Source organism: Epinephelus fuscoguttatus, linkage group LG2 (genome assembly GCF_011397635.1).
Source record: "Epinephelus fuscoguttatus linkage group LG2, E.fuscoguttatus.final_Chr_v1".
Classification (NCBI taxonomy): Eukaryota; Metazoa; Chordata; class Actinopteri; order Perciformes; family Serranidae; genus Epinephelus; species Epinephelus fuscoguttatus.
Genome location: NC_064753.1, coordinates 39,590,936 through 39,609,694, shown reverse-complemented (window position 1 = coordinate 39,609,694; position 18,759 = coordinate 39,590,936). Strand labels below are relative to the sequence as shown.

Here is an 18,759-nt window from a genome sequence, read left to right as displayed (position 1 = left end):
CAGAAACTGTGCAGGCTCTTGTGGGGTCGGTCTGATTTTCGGTCTTGTTCAGAGCTCTAGCGCTGCTTAAGGTACTTGTATGTGTGTTGTAAATATGGGTTTGAAGATGACATTCTTAAGCTAGGAAAGAGCGACTTTGTATCTGTAAAGGGAGCAGGTGTTCACAAGAGAAAACAGGTTGAAATTAAAGATGTTTTTTTTTTTTTTACTGTAAATCATGTTCTTTACAATCTATCAAACAAAAAGAAGTATATCTGTGGTCAGATTAGATCTGCCTCTTTGTTCTGAAACAGGAGGGTACATCTCTGTAGAGGAAGAAAATCGAATTCATACAATGTGGAATCTGAGAGAAAGAAAAGGCAGAGCAGCAAAGTGTTATTTTAGTTTTTAATACCTTTTGTACTGAAAATTGTCAGCCTTCTTAAAATGAGTTGAAGGATGAATGACTCATATGGTTGTTTGAAAAGGAGACCTTCACAATGGCAGCTTATTTATTAAGTGTTCAGAAGGAACACGCATCAGTAAGGGTCGTATGATTACCACTGTTATTGATAACCTAAAACGATGGATTTGTACCAGCAGTTGATCTACTGAGGCATGTGGGATCTGATTATTCTTAACTTAACTTTCAACAACAGCAGTGTAAGTTTACTGCAGCTGTGATGGGACAACATCTGAATGCTTGTCATCTTTCATTCTTCCCTCTTCAACCATCTAGATCAGTAAATCAATACCTGCTCAGGGACGACATCAATAAAACAAATAATGAAGTGACTCTCTTGATGAAAAAGAAGAGAGCTTGGTGAACTGAGTTTTTATTTACCTGGTGAGCAGGACGGCTACGTCGTGGTGCAGCGGGTGTTCGTCTCCTTTCATGTTGAGTTTCTTCTGCCACTTACAGAAGCTGTTCAAGCTGTTATCAGCATGGTGTGTAATCTTCAAGTCATCCTGTTATCCACATGTCACGTTGAGATGAAGGGAAGGGAACATGAGACAAATGGATAAAAAAATTACCAGCCACCTACCATGAGTTTACAGAGCGGGCTGTTAGCAGGCACAGCAAAGATAAAAATAGAACCTCTATTTGACAGAAGATGCTATAGAATAATTGCTTTAAGTGCAACTAAATTGCCCCATCTCTGCTTTCACCATTCAATTTCTTTTAGTGGGCCCTAATGACAGTCATTCAGTCAAAGGTCAGGAAATGACATTACACAGTATGTCAGGCAGCGCTGATCAAAACTGAATCAAGATTCTGCTACTGCATGGCCCATTTTTTGCCCCAAATGTTTTCATACATATTTTAGTGTACTGTTTAGTTGTAAATTGAGAAGGTCTGTGACCCAGCTGGTGAGCGGTGCTTGGTTTTGGCTTGACTGCTGTCAACATGGTGGCCAGATAACAAACTTTCATAGGTTTGATGCACATGCTTTCTCACAGTGCTTTCTGAGCAGTAGTGCAAGGAAGCATTTTGGATTCGACACGCTGAAAAAACATAAATGAAGGAAAAGCTGTTTGCTGACTTACTGTAGTTAAGTACAACTGTTGTAAAGTAACGTTAGCTCATCGTGTTAGATTTTCAGCAGAAGAGGCAACGACAATACAAAAAAACAACCCCAAGTGTTTTCAGAAATATATTTTAGTGGACTGTTTAGCTGTAAATTGAAAAAGTTTAGGACATTGCCGCTGGGCAGTGCTTGGTTTTGGCTTGACTGTTGTCAACATGGTGGCCAGGTTACACACTTCCATGAGTTTGACTCTCATGCTTCCTCACAGTACTTTTTGAGAAGTAGCACGAGGAAGTATTTTGGGTTCCTCATGACAGCCAATCTGGAAATCCATCGGTAAAAAAAAAAAAAAAAACCCCTTTTTTTTTTTTTTTTCTCCTTCCTTTACCTCTGGAGGCACAGCCTGGAGTTTTTCAACTAACGGAAGTGCAGGGGCCTCTGCGATCGCTCACGCCCTTCACTTCCGGCGGTGCCCCCAGAGAATCGCTGTGTTGTTTACAAACACTTCAGGTAGAAAACCAGCAGAGTTTAGCTATATATCACATCACATTACTATATCACCGTGTAGACTAATCTGATGTTTGTTAAGTCTATAAACACAATGATTGAACAAACATTATTATTTCTGTGTGCACATTTTGTAATTAATAACATGGTTATTGTAGATTAGCTGGGCTAACCGTTAGCTGTTAACGTTAGCCGTTAGCGGTGTCTGTAATAACCAGACTGTATAAAAATAAGGTAATAACTCAATAAACAGTCGGTGAATAAAATATTTTTTCAAGAGGATATCTTAGTTACAACATGATTGAGCTAGCAAAGCAGTTTTGTGTTGCTATGTGTGGTATTTATTCAGTTATGGGAAATCACGATGTCTAGAAAGCATCAGTGGCGGCAGCTGACAGGGACAGTTACATCAGGACGTCATCTGTTAAAAGCCTCCCGTTGTCGGATACGACATGAAACTACTCCAGTTAGCTCAATTATGTTGTAACTAAGACATCCGCTGGAAAAAAAATAAAAAATTTCACGTTGACGAGACGGCATTTTGGGTGGAGCGGTCGCTATGGACGCGGAGCTTGCTGTTTCTGTAGGTATACATTTCCTGGGGACACCTGCACGTCTCGGCCACACCCCCTCCATTGTGATTGGCTAAAGCACAGCATCGTTCAAACTCGGCTTGGTTTTGGCTTGACTGTTGTCAACATGGTGGCCAGGTTACACACTCTCATGGGTTTGACTCTCATGCTTTCTCACAGTGCTTTTTAAGAAGTACTGTGAGGAAGTACTTTGAGATCCTCAAGACAGGTGGAAAAACATAGATGAAGGTAAAGCTCTTTGCTGACTAAAGCACTATTCGGACGGGATTAGTTTTACATAGTTTGTAGTAATGTTACCTATTAGTTAGCCCAACTATGCATGTCATCACATCTTTAGCGCACACATACACTTCCTGTTCAGAACGTGTTTGAGGAATAAAGCTTGAAAATTAACCACATTTCATCATCATAACCACACGTATTTACCTCGTCCTGCTCCAGCAGGATGAGTCGAACAACCACAATGTTGATTGCATTTCCAATACTGGCATCTTGGAACAAACCCGCCACCTGAGAAAAAAAAAAATGCATTAAACATATGGATAGCACATGATTCCTACCTCCCATGGAATTTGGTATATTATTGATACAGTGTGACCATGACTGAAAGAAACCAGGGCTGGCAGGTTGCTGCTGTTAGTCACACGAGGTAGAAACTTTGGACCATATCAGAAAATAGATCTACAAAACCAAAATCAATAAAATAAAAAAGGCATTTTAAATTGTCCTTATGGAGAAACACTCAGCAGTCTCACCTTGAAATTATGTTTTTGTAATTTTAAAAGGCAAAATGTCATATTACAAATCTTCTCGGAGCTTTAACTCTGGCATCTGCCTTTGGGATTAATTTGACCACTGTCAAGGCCTGTGTAAACATTTAAACGCAATATTTCTAAATGTTCTCAAATGGACACAACGATTGAGACATTTTTCTTTGCAGAAAAATCTTGTCCTCTGTCTGGATATTTTGATTCCTTTTATTCACTCTTTTAATGCATCAATTTACAAGTTGACCTTAATCATTCTGAGTATTGGCTCGGAAGTTTGACTCCTTGGCTTTTAACAACAATCTAACCTCTTGACATCAAAGCTTTCAGAGCCTTTTATCCACATGCTCTTAGCAGGCTAAGTATCAAAGGTCTCAGTGCCATCAAACCATCACACAGCTAACAGTGAATAATTACAGCTTGTTTTTGTACCAATTTACCACTTCTGTAGCACTTTACTGCACAAATGTGAACAAGGTCATTTCACTTTGACTCACTGCAGATTTAAGTTTCTGGCTGTCATTGGATTATTTTATATCCAAAGCATCAAAACCAAATGAAAAGCTTGAGTGTAAAAATGGCTGTATTTAAAACAATCAGTAGCTCTGACAGTGACTCGAGGTGTCATGTGACATTTCAGAGAGCTACTTAAAAAAGGGCAAGTGGCTGTAGGGGGTTTATTACTAGACAATAGAGATCAAGGTCAATGTACTGAGACAATAGTTAAAAGGAACGCACACTGACGAGATGCAAGACTGTGAGCATCGTTATCACTCGTCAACAAAAGCTCTGCCACAGAGCAACACAGAACCTTAAAGGTCTCATTATATTCTGCAGGTAATGCCTTGTCTTGTAGCAGATAGCAACAGTTTTTTTGTTCTAACTTCAGAGCACAAATGTTTTATGTTGGATACGTTTCTATTCAAGTTCTTGTCAGTTTAATTTGAACTTAATTTGTTCATAGGATGAGAATCAAGAACCAGATCCAATTTAAGACTAGTTCCAAAACGTTTAATCTATCTGAGTCATATGCCTCCGAGCTTATCTTTCCTTTTATCAATACTGGCATGTTTATCTGACAGTTGTACATTGCAAAACGATGCTGTAAAACATGTGCATCTACGCTGCTGGAAACTTGCAACAAGGAGTCAATGAGAGGAAGAAACAGTCCAAAGTGAGGTCCAAGTAAGGACGGAATCACTAGCAATGTGGTGAGGCATCCTTCTACGCAATATGGTCTTAAATAAATGGAATGCCATGTGTTTGGCGCTCTATGCACGAGTGCCACTGCTTCCCAACCAAGCAGCATGTCTTTTACTGAGGGTCAATGTCCTGTTACAGTAACATTAGTGCCACTACAGTTAGTCAGTCCGTTATCCCTGAAGGGAACAGGTGGGGATGGGGAAGAATTTCAGGGGAGGAATAAAGGTAGGTACAAAACCAGATGTGACCCTTCTGGTTCTGAGGGGCAGGGACCTACATCAGCATCAGGAGGGCGTGAGGTTTGACATATTCATGATGCACACAGTAACTCAATACGAAGCTGAAATCAGAAGCTGGAGCAAAAATGGCAAAGATAACAGACAGATGACTAACTGCATTTACTACAAACACAACAAGGCTAGAAAAACATGGTGCTGGTGTCAGTATGCTTCAAAGTGTTGTCAAATTGTCAGACAGCTTCACCACCCACACCTTGCAATTTTCATCCTGCCTTCAAATATAAACACTTTCTCAGACGTCTTCACACAAAATGTTCTGTGAGCTAGTTTATTTCAAACATACCTTAATCCAGGCTAAAGAAATAATTAAAATGGAAGCTCATCTGCATTCATCACCATACTAAAGAATAACTGACCCACAATGTCACATTTAAACTGATTTGCCTGGGATATGCTGTTTAGGGAACAGTTTAGTATCTTTAAGCAGGTGTTTGACCTTTGTAGCACATCATTTCTTTTTTTTTCTCTTCCTTTATGACTGTCAGCTATCTTTTATCACTAATGTAAAGGCAAACTTGCTCAAAACAATTGGTTTTCTTTCATACAGTCACATTTGATACTAGAAAGTTTAAAGGCTTTCATTTTGACAGTCAATCATTCATTGTGTATGTTACATAATGCATGAAGCTCCAGCTTTCCATCTACATTTCAACACAACAAATGTCTTGTTCAACTAAAATTACCGCCTTGTGGCTGCGGGCCTCCATGGAACTGTCAAGTTGCAATTATAGTTTATGATCATGTCAGTAAAAACAGTGATGCTTCACACACATCTTCCCTCTGGCAGCACAGAAGATTGATATAATCAGCACAGTTTCAAGGTGGACACCCAAAGATCAGTGTCACCAATTCAGTAACTGACCAGATGTCTCCCGTTCTGTTCCCCTTCTGAGGTATGACTCAATGGCCAGAAAAGTGTTTTTTGCAGAGCACGTCACAGTGAAACTAAACTTTGACCTTTTGGATACATAATGTCATCACTTCATCATTTTATCCTGTTAGACATTTGTGTGACATTTTGTCACAACTAGTGTATGGATTCTTGAGTTATGGCCAAAAACATATTTTGTGAGGTCACAATGACCTTGACCTTTGACCTTCAACTACAAAATTTTAATCTGTTTATTCTTCAGTCCAACAAAAAAGTTTGTGTCAAATTTAAAGAAATTCCCTTAAGGTTTTCTTGAGATATCATGTCCGTTAGAATGAGACAGATGCAAGGTCACACTGACCTTTGACCACCAAAAACTTATCAGTTCATCGTTTACAAGTAAATGTTTATGCCAAATTTGAAGAAATTCCCCCAAGGTGTTCTTGTGATATCGTGTTCACAAGAGTGAGACAGACAAGGTCACAGTGACCTTGACCTTTGACCACCAAAAACTAATTAGTTCATTCTTCAGTCCAAGTGATGGTTCAACAAAATAAAAAATTCCCTCAAGGTGTTCTTGATATTGTGTTGACAAGAATGGGACAGACGGACGGATGGATGGACAACCCAAATACATAATGCCTTCTGCCACGGCTGTCACTGGAGTGAAGGCATAATAAAAAACTATAACAGCTAAAGGATCCTTTTTTGCAGCAGAAAGCTAACACCAACCGATGACATTGGCCTTTGATCCCCAAATTCTAATCAGTTCATTCTGGAGTCCAAAGGGACATTTGTGCCAAATGTGAGGGAATTTCCCAAAGGCCATCTTAAAATATCGCATTCACAAGAACAGACAGACACAAGGTCACAGTGACCTTGACCTTTGAGCACCAAAATCTAAACACTTATTGTTGAGTCCAAGTGGATGTTTGTGCCAAATTTAAAGAAAATCCCTCAAGCTGTTCATGAGATATCACGTTCACGAAAATGAGAGGGATGCAAGGTCAAAGTAACCTTCACCTTTGACCACAGAAAACTAATCTGTTCAACGTTGAAGTTTGTAAAAGTTTGTGCCAAATTTGAAGAAATTCCACTGAGGTATTTTTGTGATATCTGATTCACGAGAATGGGACAGACGGGCAACATGAAAATGCTGCGGCTATCGCTGGTGTGGAGGCATAATAAAAGAAAAAGTATTTCGCTGTTCGGCTGAAGCTGACACAATGATATAAAACTATGAGTGAAGACAAGAGGTTATATAATTTGATGATGTTGAGAAACTGCAACAGATTGACTCCAAGGAGTAACAGAGAGCAACTTATTCTGCAATAAAAATGACTGCAATAACTGATAAGCACTTGAGTCTGCTGATCAGTCACTACACAGAGTTGTAGAGGCAATGCTCATAACACTGGGCCTTTGATTTTTCTACACAGTAAAACCTTTTATGTGAGTTGTGTAACTGAGGCACTTCAATCTTAACAGCTCCGACACACATAAAGGACTGAATTCCTCAAAACTTGTTGTTTCTCATAGTAGTGTTCATTCACACAGATTTGTGAGGCACATCTCTCAGCTGAATCAACTCTGCAATATTTTTAACAGTAACAATTAAATATGCTTTCAGTCTGTCTCCATCCATCTTTCTCTATTGTTTGTCTTGTGAATAAAAATAGAACTGCAGCTATTTAAAGCAACAATGTGCTGTTGATTTTGCATGTTTCCTCTCAAGCCTCATGCTGCACATCTACGCCCAGTCTTGAAGGGTATATTTTTGGATTTCTACTGTATCTTTCTTTATGTCCACATCTGACCTGTTTATGGGTTAATATAGGGCTGTGAATATCAACTTATGGCTGGAATAAATATGCTAAAGAAAATACAGTAAATAATCATGAGATCAAAATGTGAAGGGAAGTTGGGAGCTATTTTTGTGAAAGGGCTCCCACATTTTCTCAGCTGAGATTCACAGTCCAGGCAGTTACATGTGTAAATCACACTGCTGGGTGCACACAGTACAGCAGAATACAAAAATATGAACCTCTTGTGAAGTTGACAACTTCAAGACGGCGTCGGTGATGAGACAATGGAGCAGCTGCTGCCTGAGGAAGATGATGCCATTTCTTATTGTTTAGGTAAGAGGACGTTTCCCTTGATGCTGTGCAAGATTGTTTTCACAAAACTGAATCATTTGGGTCTTTAAAGTTCAAAGCTGGAGTGTAGAGGTCTCAAAAAAAAGAAACACAAGAGGATGTGGTGTATAATGGCTTCTTCCTCCGTGTATTATTGTCTGTTAAATCCGTTAATCCGTGGGCTTTTTCAGTCGGTGAATTCCCTTTCCTGATATCCTGCCCTCTGCACATTCAGTAGCTGCACTGAGACCAGACATGACTTTATTTTAGAAAAACCCACTTATGTGCTAATCAGTGACAGACAAGGAGTCAGTTTGCCTAACCCCAATCTAGGAGGCCGTAATAACATTGATTGTGAGAAGCTAGACGAGAAGAGTTTAATCCATCTATCGTGTTATTGACACACGGATGGAAAAACTTTAACAGAACCAGTTCTCAGACACTAGTGTCATTCAAACATCTGTGATGATCCTCAAACATCCTGTAACTCTGCTTTCAAAAAATAAAGATAGATTTTTTTTGCCTCTGCGCCAGTGCTAGCCGTAGTTGGAGGCATTATGTTTAAGGGTTGTACGTATGTACATATGTGCGCCCAATTCTTGTGAACAAAATTTCTCAAGAACGCTTCACTGGAATTTCTTAAAATTTGGCACAAATGTCCACTTAGACTCAATGATGAACTAATTAGCTATTGGTGGTGATGGGTCAAAGGTGAACGCGATATCTCAAGAACACCTTAACATAAACTTCCACTTGGATTGAGTGATAAAATAATTTGATTTTGGTGATCAAAGGTCAAGGTCACTGTGACCTTGCATCCATTTTATTTTTGTGAACACGATAGCTCAAAAACACCTTAACAGAATTTATTCAAGTTTGACACAAACATCTACTGAAACTTAAGAATAAACTGATACAATTTGGTGTATGAGGTGAAAGGTGAAGGTCACTGTGACCTCACAAAACATGTTTTTAGCCATAACTAAATGCCTCTGTACCAGCGATAGCCATGGCATTTTCAGGTTGTCCGTCTGTCCATTAGTCCGTCTCTTCGTCCCATTCTCGTGAACACAATATCACAAGAACACCTTGTTTCTTCAAATTTGGGACAAACTTTCACTTGGACTCAACTGATAAGATTTTGGTGCTCCAAGGTCAAGGCCACTGTGACCTTGCATCCACCTGTTCTTGTGAATGTGATATCTTACGAAGGCCTTGGGAGAATTTCCTCACATTTGGCACAAATGTTCCTCTGGACTCCAGAATTAACCTATTAGAATTTGGTGATCAAAGGTCAAAGGTCACTGTGGCCTCACAAAACATGTTTCTGGCCATAATTAAAAAAATCATGCCCTTACTATGACAAAATGTCACAAAAATGTTTATTATGATAAAACAATGAAGTGATGACATCTGATACCCAAAAGGTCAAAGGTCAGCTTCACTTCGACATCATAATATTCTGCATAAAACACTTTCCTGGCAATTACCTAACGTCATATCTCAGGAACAGAAGAGGAGCCATTTACATACATATTCGGAATTGGTGACACTGATCTTGGGTGCCCACCTTGAAACTGTACTGACTGTATAGATCTTTATTGGCATCTTGTTGAGTGTGCACCCAAAACCTATGGTGCATCTCAAACTGGTGAATTTGTTTGCTGGTGTCTTATTTATTAGCAGCATTTGTTATAATACAACATATTTGTTATTTAATTGATGAAGAAGCTTTCTTCATTTGATGGTGTTTCACCTATTTGCATGTGTTGTATCAAGTTGCACTGCATGGCACATGACTGCAACTTTAAGGGAATACTTTGACACTTTGGGAAACACGCTTTAGGGCCAGATGTTGTTTGTTTAATCTCCCCTGGTTGCTGTGCAGCCTCACTGTGATGATAAGAAATCACTGCTCGCAGCCTAGGAATAGTTCTAGCATGTGACCTTCCATCAAAACCACAACATTTTGTCTCTACATTTCAGTTTGTGTGCAGATTAAATATACGAGATATAACATCTTAATCCAAAAATTAACAGAGTTTGTGAGCAAAAAGACTAGAAAGAAAGACTAGCTGTTTCCTCCTGCTCTCAGTCCTTCTGCTAAACTGAGCTAAATGCCTGCTGGCTCAACATTCATATGTAGAATACACACATGAGAGTATAATCGATCCCCTCCTCTAAATCTCAGCAAGAAAATAAATAAGCAAACTAGTCCTTTAAATTCAACATAATGATAAAAGCTTTCAGATCAAACAGACTGAAACTATTGATGCAATCAACACATTCAATAATTCAATGCACAGAAATATTAACGTCATTGCTAATGTTATTTACGTACAATGTTCATGACAGCCAGGGCGTAGCTTTCCACAGCTTTGCTCCCATGATGCTCCACCATTTTCGGGTCGGCCACCACCAGTGTTTCCACCCACTTCTCTTTGCTGACTGAGCGCTGACGAATTCTCCGTCTTCTCTGCCGCCGGCGCTCCCACCGTTCCCGCTGTCTCTCAGTGTCTACAAAACTTTGATGGGAATCTGGAGATGGGAGACAGAAATAGACATTTAAAAACTTTCTTACGGAGGCACAGTGTGAGCCAGCAGAGTACACCAGGTATGACTTTACCTGTTTTTCTTGCAAATATCATGGCCTCACTGCCTTTGTTATTCTCCATCTCCTCATTAGTACATTGATACAGTACAGTTGATACAGTGGGTGTTCACCAAATGCTTAGATAACTAATGATTAATACAAATCAATTACACTTAAAAATGTAAATAACCTTGATGTTTCCTGTTTTGAGTAACACAGTGGAACAGAGACAACATCCTTTGTCATTTCAGCTTCATACAGTCTCCAGGATTAATCTGCAACTCTGCCTAAAAATAAAACACTAAAACATGCCTGTAGCTTTAAGACATTTCTCGATAGTCATCCTCTGACTGCCTGCAGGAGCTTTACTTGCTGCTGCTCCTTAGTAAATGTCGGTTATTCTTTTCGATTAATAATGTTTGGGGCGATTTTATTTTATTGTAACTGTTAACAGTGCACTGCTGTAGAAAAATTAAAGGAACATTTAATTGAAGCCGTTTTTCAACCACACTCATGCCATAGAACCACAGCAAAACACACCTCAAAGATTTTCAGATGGGTTTAAACACCTGAACTGTCTCTAAAATACTGAAAATGACCTATATGGCTTATGGAAATAAAGAATTCCGGACAGCACTCTGTCTGAAGACTCCACTCACAAATATCCGCATGGGACTGAGCTCGAAATACGGAGCGCTGTCAATCACAAAGGGGTTCCACCTTTTAGACAATTCCTCCAATCATCATGCATACACCGAGTGTCCTCTCCCGCTTACCGCTCCATTAGGACCCAGGGAAGCTGAGCCTCCCTGGAAGTAACGATTTTGTCGCATTTATCCACTGACCGTCTTGCTTTGCTGCATGAAAAAAACCTGCTCAGCGCTGTCTCATAGGAATGCTTGGAGGCTCCGCGTCCACCGTGCTGACATGAGAATGTATGACAGGGAGGTCGCGTTTGAAAACTGGTGATAGACAGCTGACGTTTGAACATCATAGTCATGATGTGAAACGCATCTAGCGCACATTTAATGCAATGTAAATTCTTATTTTAATGTAAATTCAACAGTGAATATTTGACCATTTCTTCTATGAAATTTTAGGGGAAGTTCAGCCTCCCTTGTTGTCCCAGAGCAATCGCCCCTGCATGGTACCAATGGATGGCTGATGTCATCTAGTTTTGAAAGATACCAGTATCTTAGCTCAGTCTTAGAGGTAGGGTGAGGAGCTCGGACACCCGGAGGGAGCTCCACTTCAAAAGGGGTCAGTTGAGGTGGTTTGGGCATCTGATCAGGATGCCTTCTGGGCATGTCCCACTGGTAGAAGGCCCCGACCCAGAAAACGCTGGAGGTATTATATATCTGGCCTGGGAACACCTTGGGGTCCCCCAGGAGGAGCTGGAAAGCGTTGCTGGGGAGAGGGATGCCCACGTGACCCGGCCCCGGATAAGCAGATGGATGGATTGTTGTTGTTTTTTTGTCTTTTTTGACTAATGTGGCAAAAGTTGTGCAAATTCTCAATCATATATTCACAAACTCAAATTACATTTTCTTGCCCTCTCTCCAGGATGCTCAATTTTCTTTCAGTCAGTTAAACCCACTCGGAATTTTAAGTAGCTGATTATGGAGCTACTAAATTTCAGTGTTTTTATTCCTCTGACCATTGCAGATTATTAGCTGGAGACGGACTCATGAGAGAGAAATGAAAATATGACCATTCAGTGCGTGTGTGTGTGTGTGTGTGTGTGTGTGTGTGTGTGTGTTGAGAAATTGGTGACATACTTTTGTTTCCACAGGTACCACTGAGAGCTTGTTTCCCTGAGATGGGCTGTACGACTGGACTCCAGGAGGGAGGGGACACGTGACGTTTGTAGATGGCGTGGGCCTGAGGTGCTGAGGTCTCATCGCTGGATTTTTCCAGAGGCTGAATAAAATACTCTTCATCAGACAACTTGAACAGTCCTGTCTGAAGAGAGAGGAAGGTTGTAGGTCAGTTCTCTTCATCTCTTTATACTTAAACATTTACAAAAACAGCTTAATATTCCAACAGCACTTTCAAGCAATAAATACGTAAAAAGCAGGCGCTGCAAGGATTAGTCAGTCAGTTGAATAGTAATAACAGATAGATTGAAAGAATATTAACTCTGAAACTATTTTGATCTTGTGGCAACAACTTAATTCATTTAGACACGTAGACATGGGCAAGACGACCTGCAGAAGTTCAAACAGAGCATCAGAATGAGGTCTGCAGAAGACCATCTCTGAACCAACAACACGTCCAACCTTGAAGCAGCAGAAGACCACACCAGGTGCCACTCCTGTCAGCTAACAACAGGAAACTGAGGCTACAGTTCACACAGGCTCACCAAAACTGGACAATAAATGATTGGAAAAACGTTACCTGGTCTGATGAGTCTGGATTTCTGCTGCCACATTCAGATGGTAGGGTCAGAATTTGGTGTAAACAACATGAAAGCATGGATCCATCCTGCCTTGTATCAAGGGTTCAGGCTGGTGGTGGTGGTGTAATGGTGTGGGGGATATTTTCTTGGCACACTTTGGGCCCCTTAGTACCAACTGAGCATGGTTTAAACACCACAGCCTACCTGAGTATTGTTGCTGACCGTGTCCATCCCTTTATGACCACAGTGTACCCATCTTCTGATGGCTACTTCCAGCAGGATAACGCACCATGTCACAAAGCTCACATCATCTCAAACTGGTTTCTTGAACATGACAATGAGTTCACTGCACTCCAATGGCCTCCACAGTCACCAGATCTCAGTCCAATAGAGCACCTTTGGGATGTGCTGGAACGGGAGATTCACATCATGGATGTGCAGCTGACAAATCTGCAGCAACTGTGTGATGTCATCATGTCAATATGGACCAAAATCTCTGAGGAATGTTACCAGCACCTTGTTGAATCTATGCCACAAAGAATTAAGGCAGTTCTGAAGGCAAAAGGTGTCCAACCTGGTACTAGCAAGGTGTACCTAAGAAAGTAGCCGGTATATACCAAAATGACGATTCTTAACATTCTTCATACAATATGCACAATATTTTGTCTTTAAAGGCTGCCTGCTTGTCAATAGCTCCTGGACACAAAATCTGCAAGCACACAACACTGAATTGTCTTCAGCACACAAGAACAAAACTCTGTAGGCTCCCAGTGAAACAGTTTAAACAGCCTGATGTCTTAAATTTGCTGTAGACGTCCAGGGCGCGACTGAGAGAGGGAAAAGATCAGATGTCACATAAATTACTGCACCCTAAACCACGTCGGCACAGTGCCAAAGCTAAATTCCAGTAGCCCCACTCCTTTTTCTGTTGACCATCCTTGCCCTACATTTAATTCCTGTCCACCTTCTGCTCCTATTTACTCTCCCTCAGCTGTCACAGAGTCACAGGGTCCCATTGAGGCTCAGACAGGAGGGCTGGTAACACAACAAATGTACAGTACCACAGGGGGAAGTCAAGTAGGGCAAAAGGATTCTTTTACTCACATTGTGTACACATACAGTAACACAACTAGAACAGCTTCAGAGAGGAGCTCTCAGTTGCTGTGCATGTTCTGCTAATGAAACAAAGCAAATTGGATATACAAAATATAAACTAAGCTGGACACTGAACATCCAGTCCTATGTGTCAGACTCCTGCTGACCTATGTGACATTTTAACTGTTTTACCTTTTCTCTGTTTTGGTGATTGCACCTGGAGTAATGCAGTGAACCAAGGTGAAATTAAATCAAATCATGTGTAGTAGTTTTTCTTTTACACTCATTTGTAGCCATGTGGCATTTGGAATATTGCCTGATTCCACAACATGTGCACGACAGCAATCTAACACGTGCTTTTACTCATATTTACTCCAGATGACTCATGCTTTTATTATACACACACAGGGAAAACGCAAACAAGACGGTCATTGTTGTTATAATCACATTGCACTGGGGAACGTACATCGCTGTGATGTATGAGCTGTTAGGACTGCTTTCCATTTTATGCTCCTCCGCTCTGTAAATATCTGTCATCCTGTTGGTTTGTGTGTGCTGTGAATCTCCACATGTCATGTTGTCTCTGCACCACTGTCACCAACAAAACCTCAACGCAACATTTATTCCACCAGCGTCTCTGCAGGACTGTGGCATCCCAACACTTCAAGGAATACATTATAAATATACATAAAGTTTCTCTCTGTGGTTCAGAAATGTAACACCACAACAAACCTTTAAAGCCTCTCTCTGATCTTTTGCATCATACATCCATATACGCGATATAAGTGCATGTGCTTGTCTTGTTGTGCATCCCAGCCGGATGTCAGGTAGTAGCTCTCTGATGAATGACCACAGATTTCTACAGTGCTGTTCTTTGATGCTGAGGACACTTGAAATATAATGACAAGACTAACTGCAGTGGCTTGAATACCCTTTAATGTGTGCTCTGTGTGCCCTGTCATTTGTATGGGGTCAGATCAGTCTCATAATGAATTAACTCACGCAGGGTTTTTCACGAATGCACATGCTCTGGTTCGCAGTTGTAATTCGGACTCACTAATGCACATGATCTGTTTTGCAAATGCACACGCTCTGCTTCACAAATCTGACTGACAGATTCATCAGTTAATCAGGTGTGTTCGCTTTCAGCCAGTCGTATGGCTCCTTACATTTTCTCCACACTTTTAAACCAATCGCTACTGAGCTACTGTTTGCAGTGTTCAAACAAGACATGCTAGACTGAAACGGTGGAAGAGACATGGCTCAATCTCAACCTGTAAGTAACACATTTATCTTATTATCCCCTCGTTGTAAATCATGCAATGTTATTGAATTATAATGAGTTGAAGCGTTCTGCTTAGCCAAGTAACATGTTTGAATGAACATAAACTATGAATACAGCCTTCCCGCCTTTCCGAAAATTGACCTCCATTCTTCTTAATGGCAGGGTTTCCCATTTTTTCTAAAGCCCCCACTATTCCCCATATTGGGGACAACCCTCCATCCCGAAACCCTGCCGTTCCGACCCCCCTGCGATTGGTTTAAAAGTGTGGAGAAAATGTAAGGAGCCATACGATTGGCTGAAAGTGAACACACCTGATTAACTGATGAATCTGTCAATCTGAATCATAAATTTGATTGACAGGTTTATCAACCAATGGTGACGTTCGTTGACCTGCGACGTCAGGGGAGTCTCAAAATTCACCACACAGATTTCTCTCACAAATGTAGAGAGGTTCACAAACGAGAAATGCACATTCAGCGATTCATATGATCTGTGAATCTGTGTGCCTCAAAATAATATTTGTGAAGCAGAGCGTGTGCATTTCCAAATTTATATTACAAGTTTGCATAAACATTATATTTTTGAACCAGAGCGTGTGCATTTGTGAAACAGATTGTGTGCATGAGTGAGTCCGAAATACAACTGCGAACCAGAGCATGAGCATTCGTGGAAAAACCCTGCGTGAGTTCATTCATTATGAGGCTTATCTGACCCCATACATTTGTGGTTCTGAGCACTTTATGTTCACATGATTATAAGTAATCTTGATGCTTTCTGGGAAAAAACAATCAGTGCATCACTTCTGTTAATCCCTACGCATGCTAAATAATAAGGTTTCTGGATGTTCTTGATCTTTTATCTTGATCTCAATAAATTGCAGCAGTTTTTTGCAGACAACCATTAGCCTGAATAACAAGCTGTACAGTATGAAATGTACACTTCTTGTCAGAAATGTGTCCTTCCCATGTAATCATCTAATTTGTGGGACATTGCATTAGCATGTGTTGCTGTGTAGCCACATAATCTGGCAACAAGCCTCTGGTTATTTTTTTCCTTGGACAGCAAGAGGTTATGATGGGAGGTGCTGCTCCACTGGGTGCATACCAAATACTCAATATCCACAGGGATGCGCTTTATCTCTTATAATGCTTCTTTAGTTGTGGACAGATATGTCAGTAATCACTAGTTATTCAAGAAAATATGTTGGGTTTCTTTACAGTGTTATCTGCTAAAGTAGCTCTTTGATAGGTGCCATGATTCATGCTCCTGCCACAGTGCAATACAGCAACACTAACAGACTGACATGACGTGTTTTGAACCACAGAAATTGAATACTTATCATCTGAAAACTAAAGGTAAGCAGGTCTAAAGCTTTTCAAGTGTTACTGGCATTTAAAAAAAACTGACTTCAAAGAAAGTAGATGAATGTCAGGGCTCATGCTTTAGAACATTAACACAATCACACACACAGTCACACACACACACACACACACACACACACACACACACACACACACACACACACACACACACACACAATTTTATCAGGTACACGTGCTCGTACAATAATCAGCTCCTCCAAACAACCAACTGCATTTCTTTATGTGATGTATGAGCTAAACAAAAGACAAATATCCCTTGGTGCGCAGTAACATTCAGGAACATTACCATTACTCTTAGAGACTAGAAGGTTTAACGCCACCCCAGAGGACAGAATTTGTTAGTTTTGTAATTTAGGTGAAGTTGAGAATGAGGTTCACTTCTTCTTTCACTGTCCAGTACATTCAAACTCCTCCAGCAGCAGGACATGAAATCATCCTCAAAGAAACCTCAACAACAGACTTAAGAAAAGATTTCCTCATATTATTCCTATTTCCTCATCTGCCATCTGTATTTATGACTCTTCCATCACAGTCACACAAGTGTAAACGGATTAGATTAATCACACACTAACAATAAAAAAGCTCTTAAAATAATTCCACATGTTAATGGTGAATGGATTTTAATTTGCATCTGTCTCCCAGCCACTCAAAACACTCTGGCTGCCATGTCTTAGCTTAAGCCATCGGGAGCAATTTGGGGTTCAGTATCTTGCCCAAGCAAACTTCAACATGCAGACTGGAAGAGCCAGGAATGGAACTGCAGATCTTGTCATACGTAGACAATCCGCTCTATCTCCTGACCCACAGCCACATAAAGACAAAGAAAACAAGGAGTCTTTAAGGGCCAAAGAGAAGAAGAATTGTGATTGTCCACAGCGGTCACCTGACCTCGATTCATCATATCATGTGCTTCACTTGCTGTCGACCAGACTGAAGGCAAAAAGCCCCAAAACAAGCAATGAGAGCTGCTGCAGAAGCCTGGCAGTGCACCACCAATGTGGATACATGTGGCTGCTGATGTGTGTGGGAAGTCGACTTCAAAAAAGTGAATGTCTGCAAAGGATTAAATGTCCAGAGTGTGGGATTTCGGAGCATCTGTTGACAGAAAAGGTATATAATATTCATAACTAGAATGAGCTGTTAATGACTACGTACAGAGCGGGTCATCTCTCATGGAGTCCGCCATGATTTTTCTTCAAGTAGCCCAGAACAGACAAATTGAACACTGGCTCTAGATGGGGGCATTTATGTTTTCGAGTTGGTCACTGTACTTCTCTAAAGCCCAGTCCAGACCAAAGATTCGTGACAAGGCAAAACCTTCTTAGAATGTTGCAGAGAAAAGTTGCAGCGATGTGAACCGGCCAGTCTGAGCTCGACTCAAGCCGGGTGATCGTTTCACTTGTAGGGATGCACCGATTCGATATCTGGATCGAATATCGGCCCTGATATCATCAAAATAGATGGATCGGGTATTGGAAAATGCAACCTATACCTGAGGCGATCCTTTCCCTTTAAATCTTTTGCGACACGGGCTACGTCATACGCCATGGAGCGAAGGAGAGAATCTGCTGTGTGGAGGTATTTCACACTATTTCAACTGCTGTTGCACAATTGTTTATTTTTGTTAAAAATAAATCGTTCATCATTGCATTAATCTGTTTCATCTTGTTTCATTTTATCTTAGGAAAGAACCGTGTAGTCATCAATGCCTGATGCCTCTAGTCTTTTCTGTTCTACATGTAAAGGTATACAGCTTTTTAGGTCAACCATGGTATCGGATCAGTATCGGGTATCGGCTGATACTCAAAGCCACAGCATCGAGATTGGTATCGAAACTGAAAAAGCTGGATCGGTGCATCTCTAGTCACTTGCAACTCCAAATTGCAAATCAAATTGTCGGCAGCTGGTGTTAGAACGTAACACACATCAGCTGTTTCTATAGCCAATTGGCTTGAAGTGAAGTTTGCTGGTCAAGTCAAAATGACCGCAGATCGCGTGTTCACTTGCTTTGGCAGGCGCTCCGTCCCCACCGAGCCCTCTGTTTCTGTCCTCACCTGTGCCGGCACAATGGCATGATGACAATGACAACACCAATGTTTTGTCGGGAAAAAAAAAATGTATTC

General features: G+C 40.8%; 1 protein-coding gene across 1 annotated transcript in view; it reads right to left on the bottom strand.

The window, feature by feature from the left end:
• The window catches only part of LOC125882438 (A disintegrin and metalloproteinase with thrombospondin motifs 7), a 118,162-nt gene that overhangs the window by 86,285 nt on the left and 13,118 nt on the right, over window positions 1–18,759 (bottom strand). The window contains exons 3-6 of the mRNA XM_049566130.1: window positions 12,255–12,438; window positions 10,225–10,421; window positions 3,035–3,118; window positions 824–948 (exon numbers count right to left, since the gene is read on the bottom strand). Of these exons, the coding sequence (XP_049422087.1) occupies window positions 824–948; window positions 3,035–3,118; window positions 10,225–10,421; window positions 12,255–12,438 (590 nt within the window). The remainder of the gene's footprint in view (window positions 1–823; window positions 949–3,034; window positions 3,119–10,224; window positions 10,422–12,254; window positions 12,439–18,759) is intronic.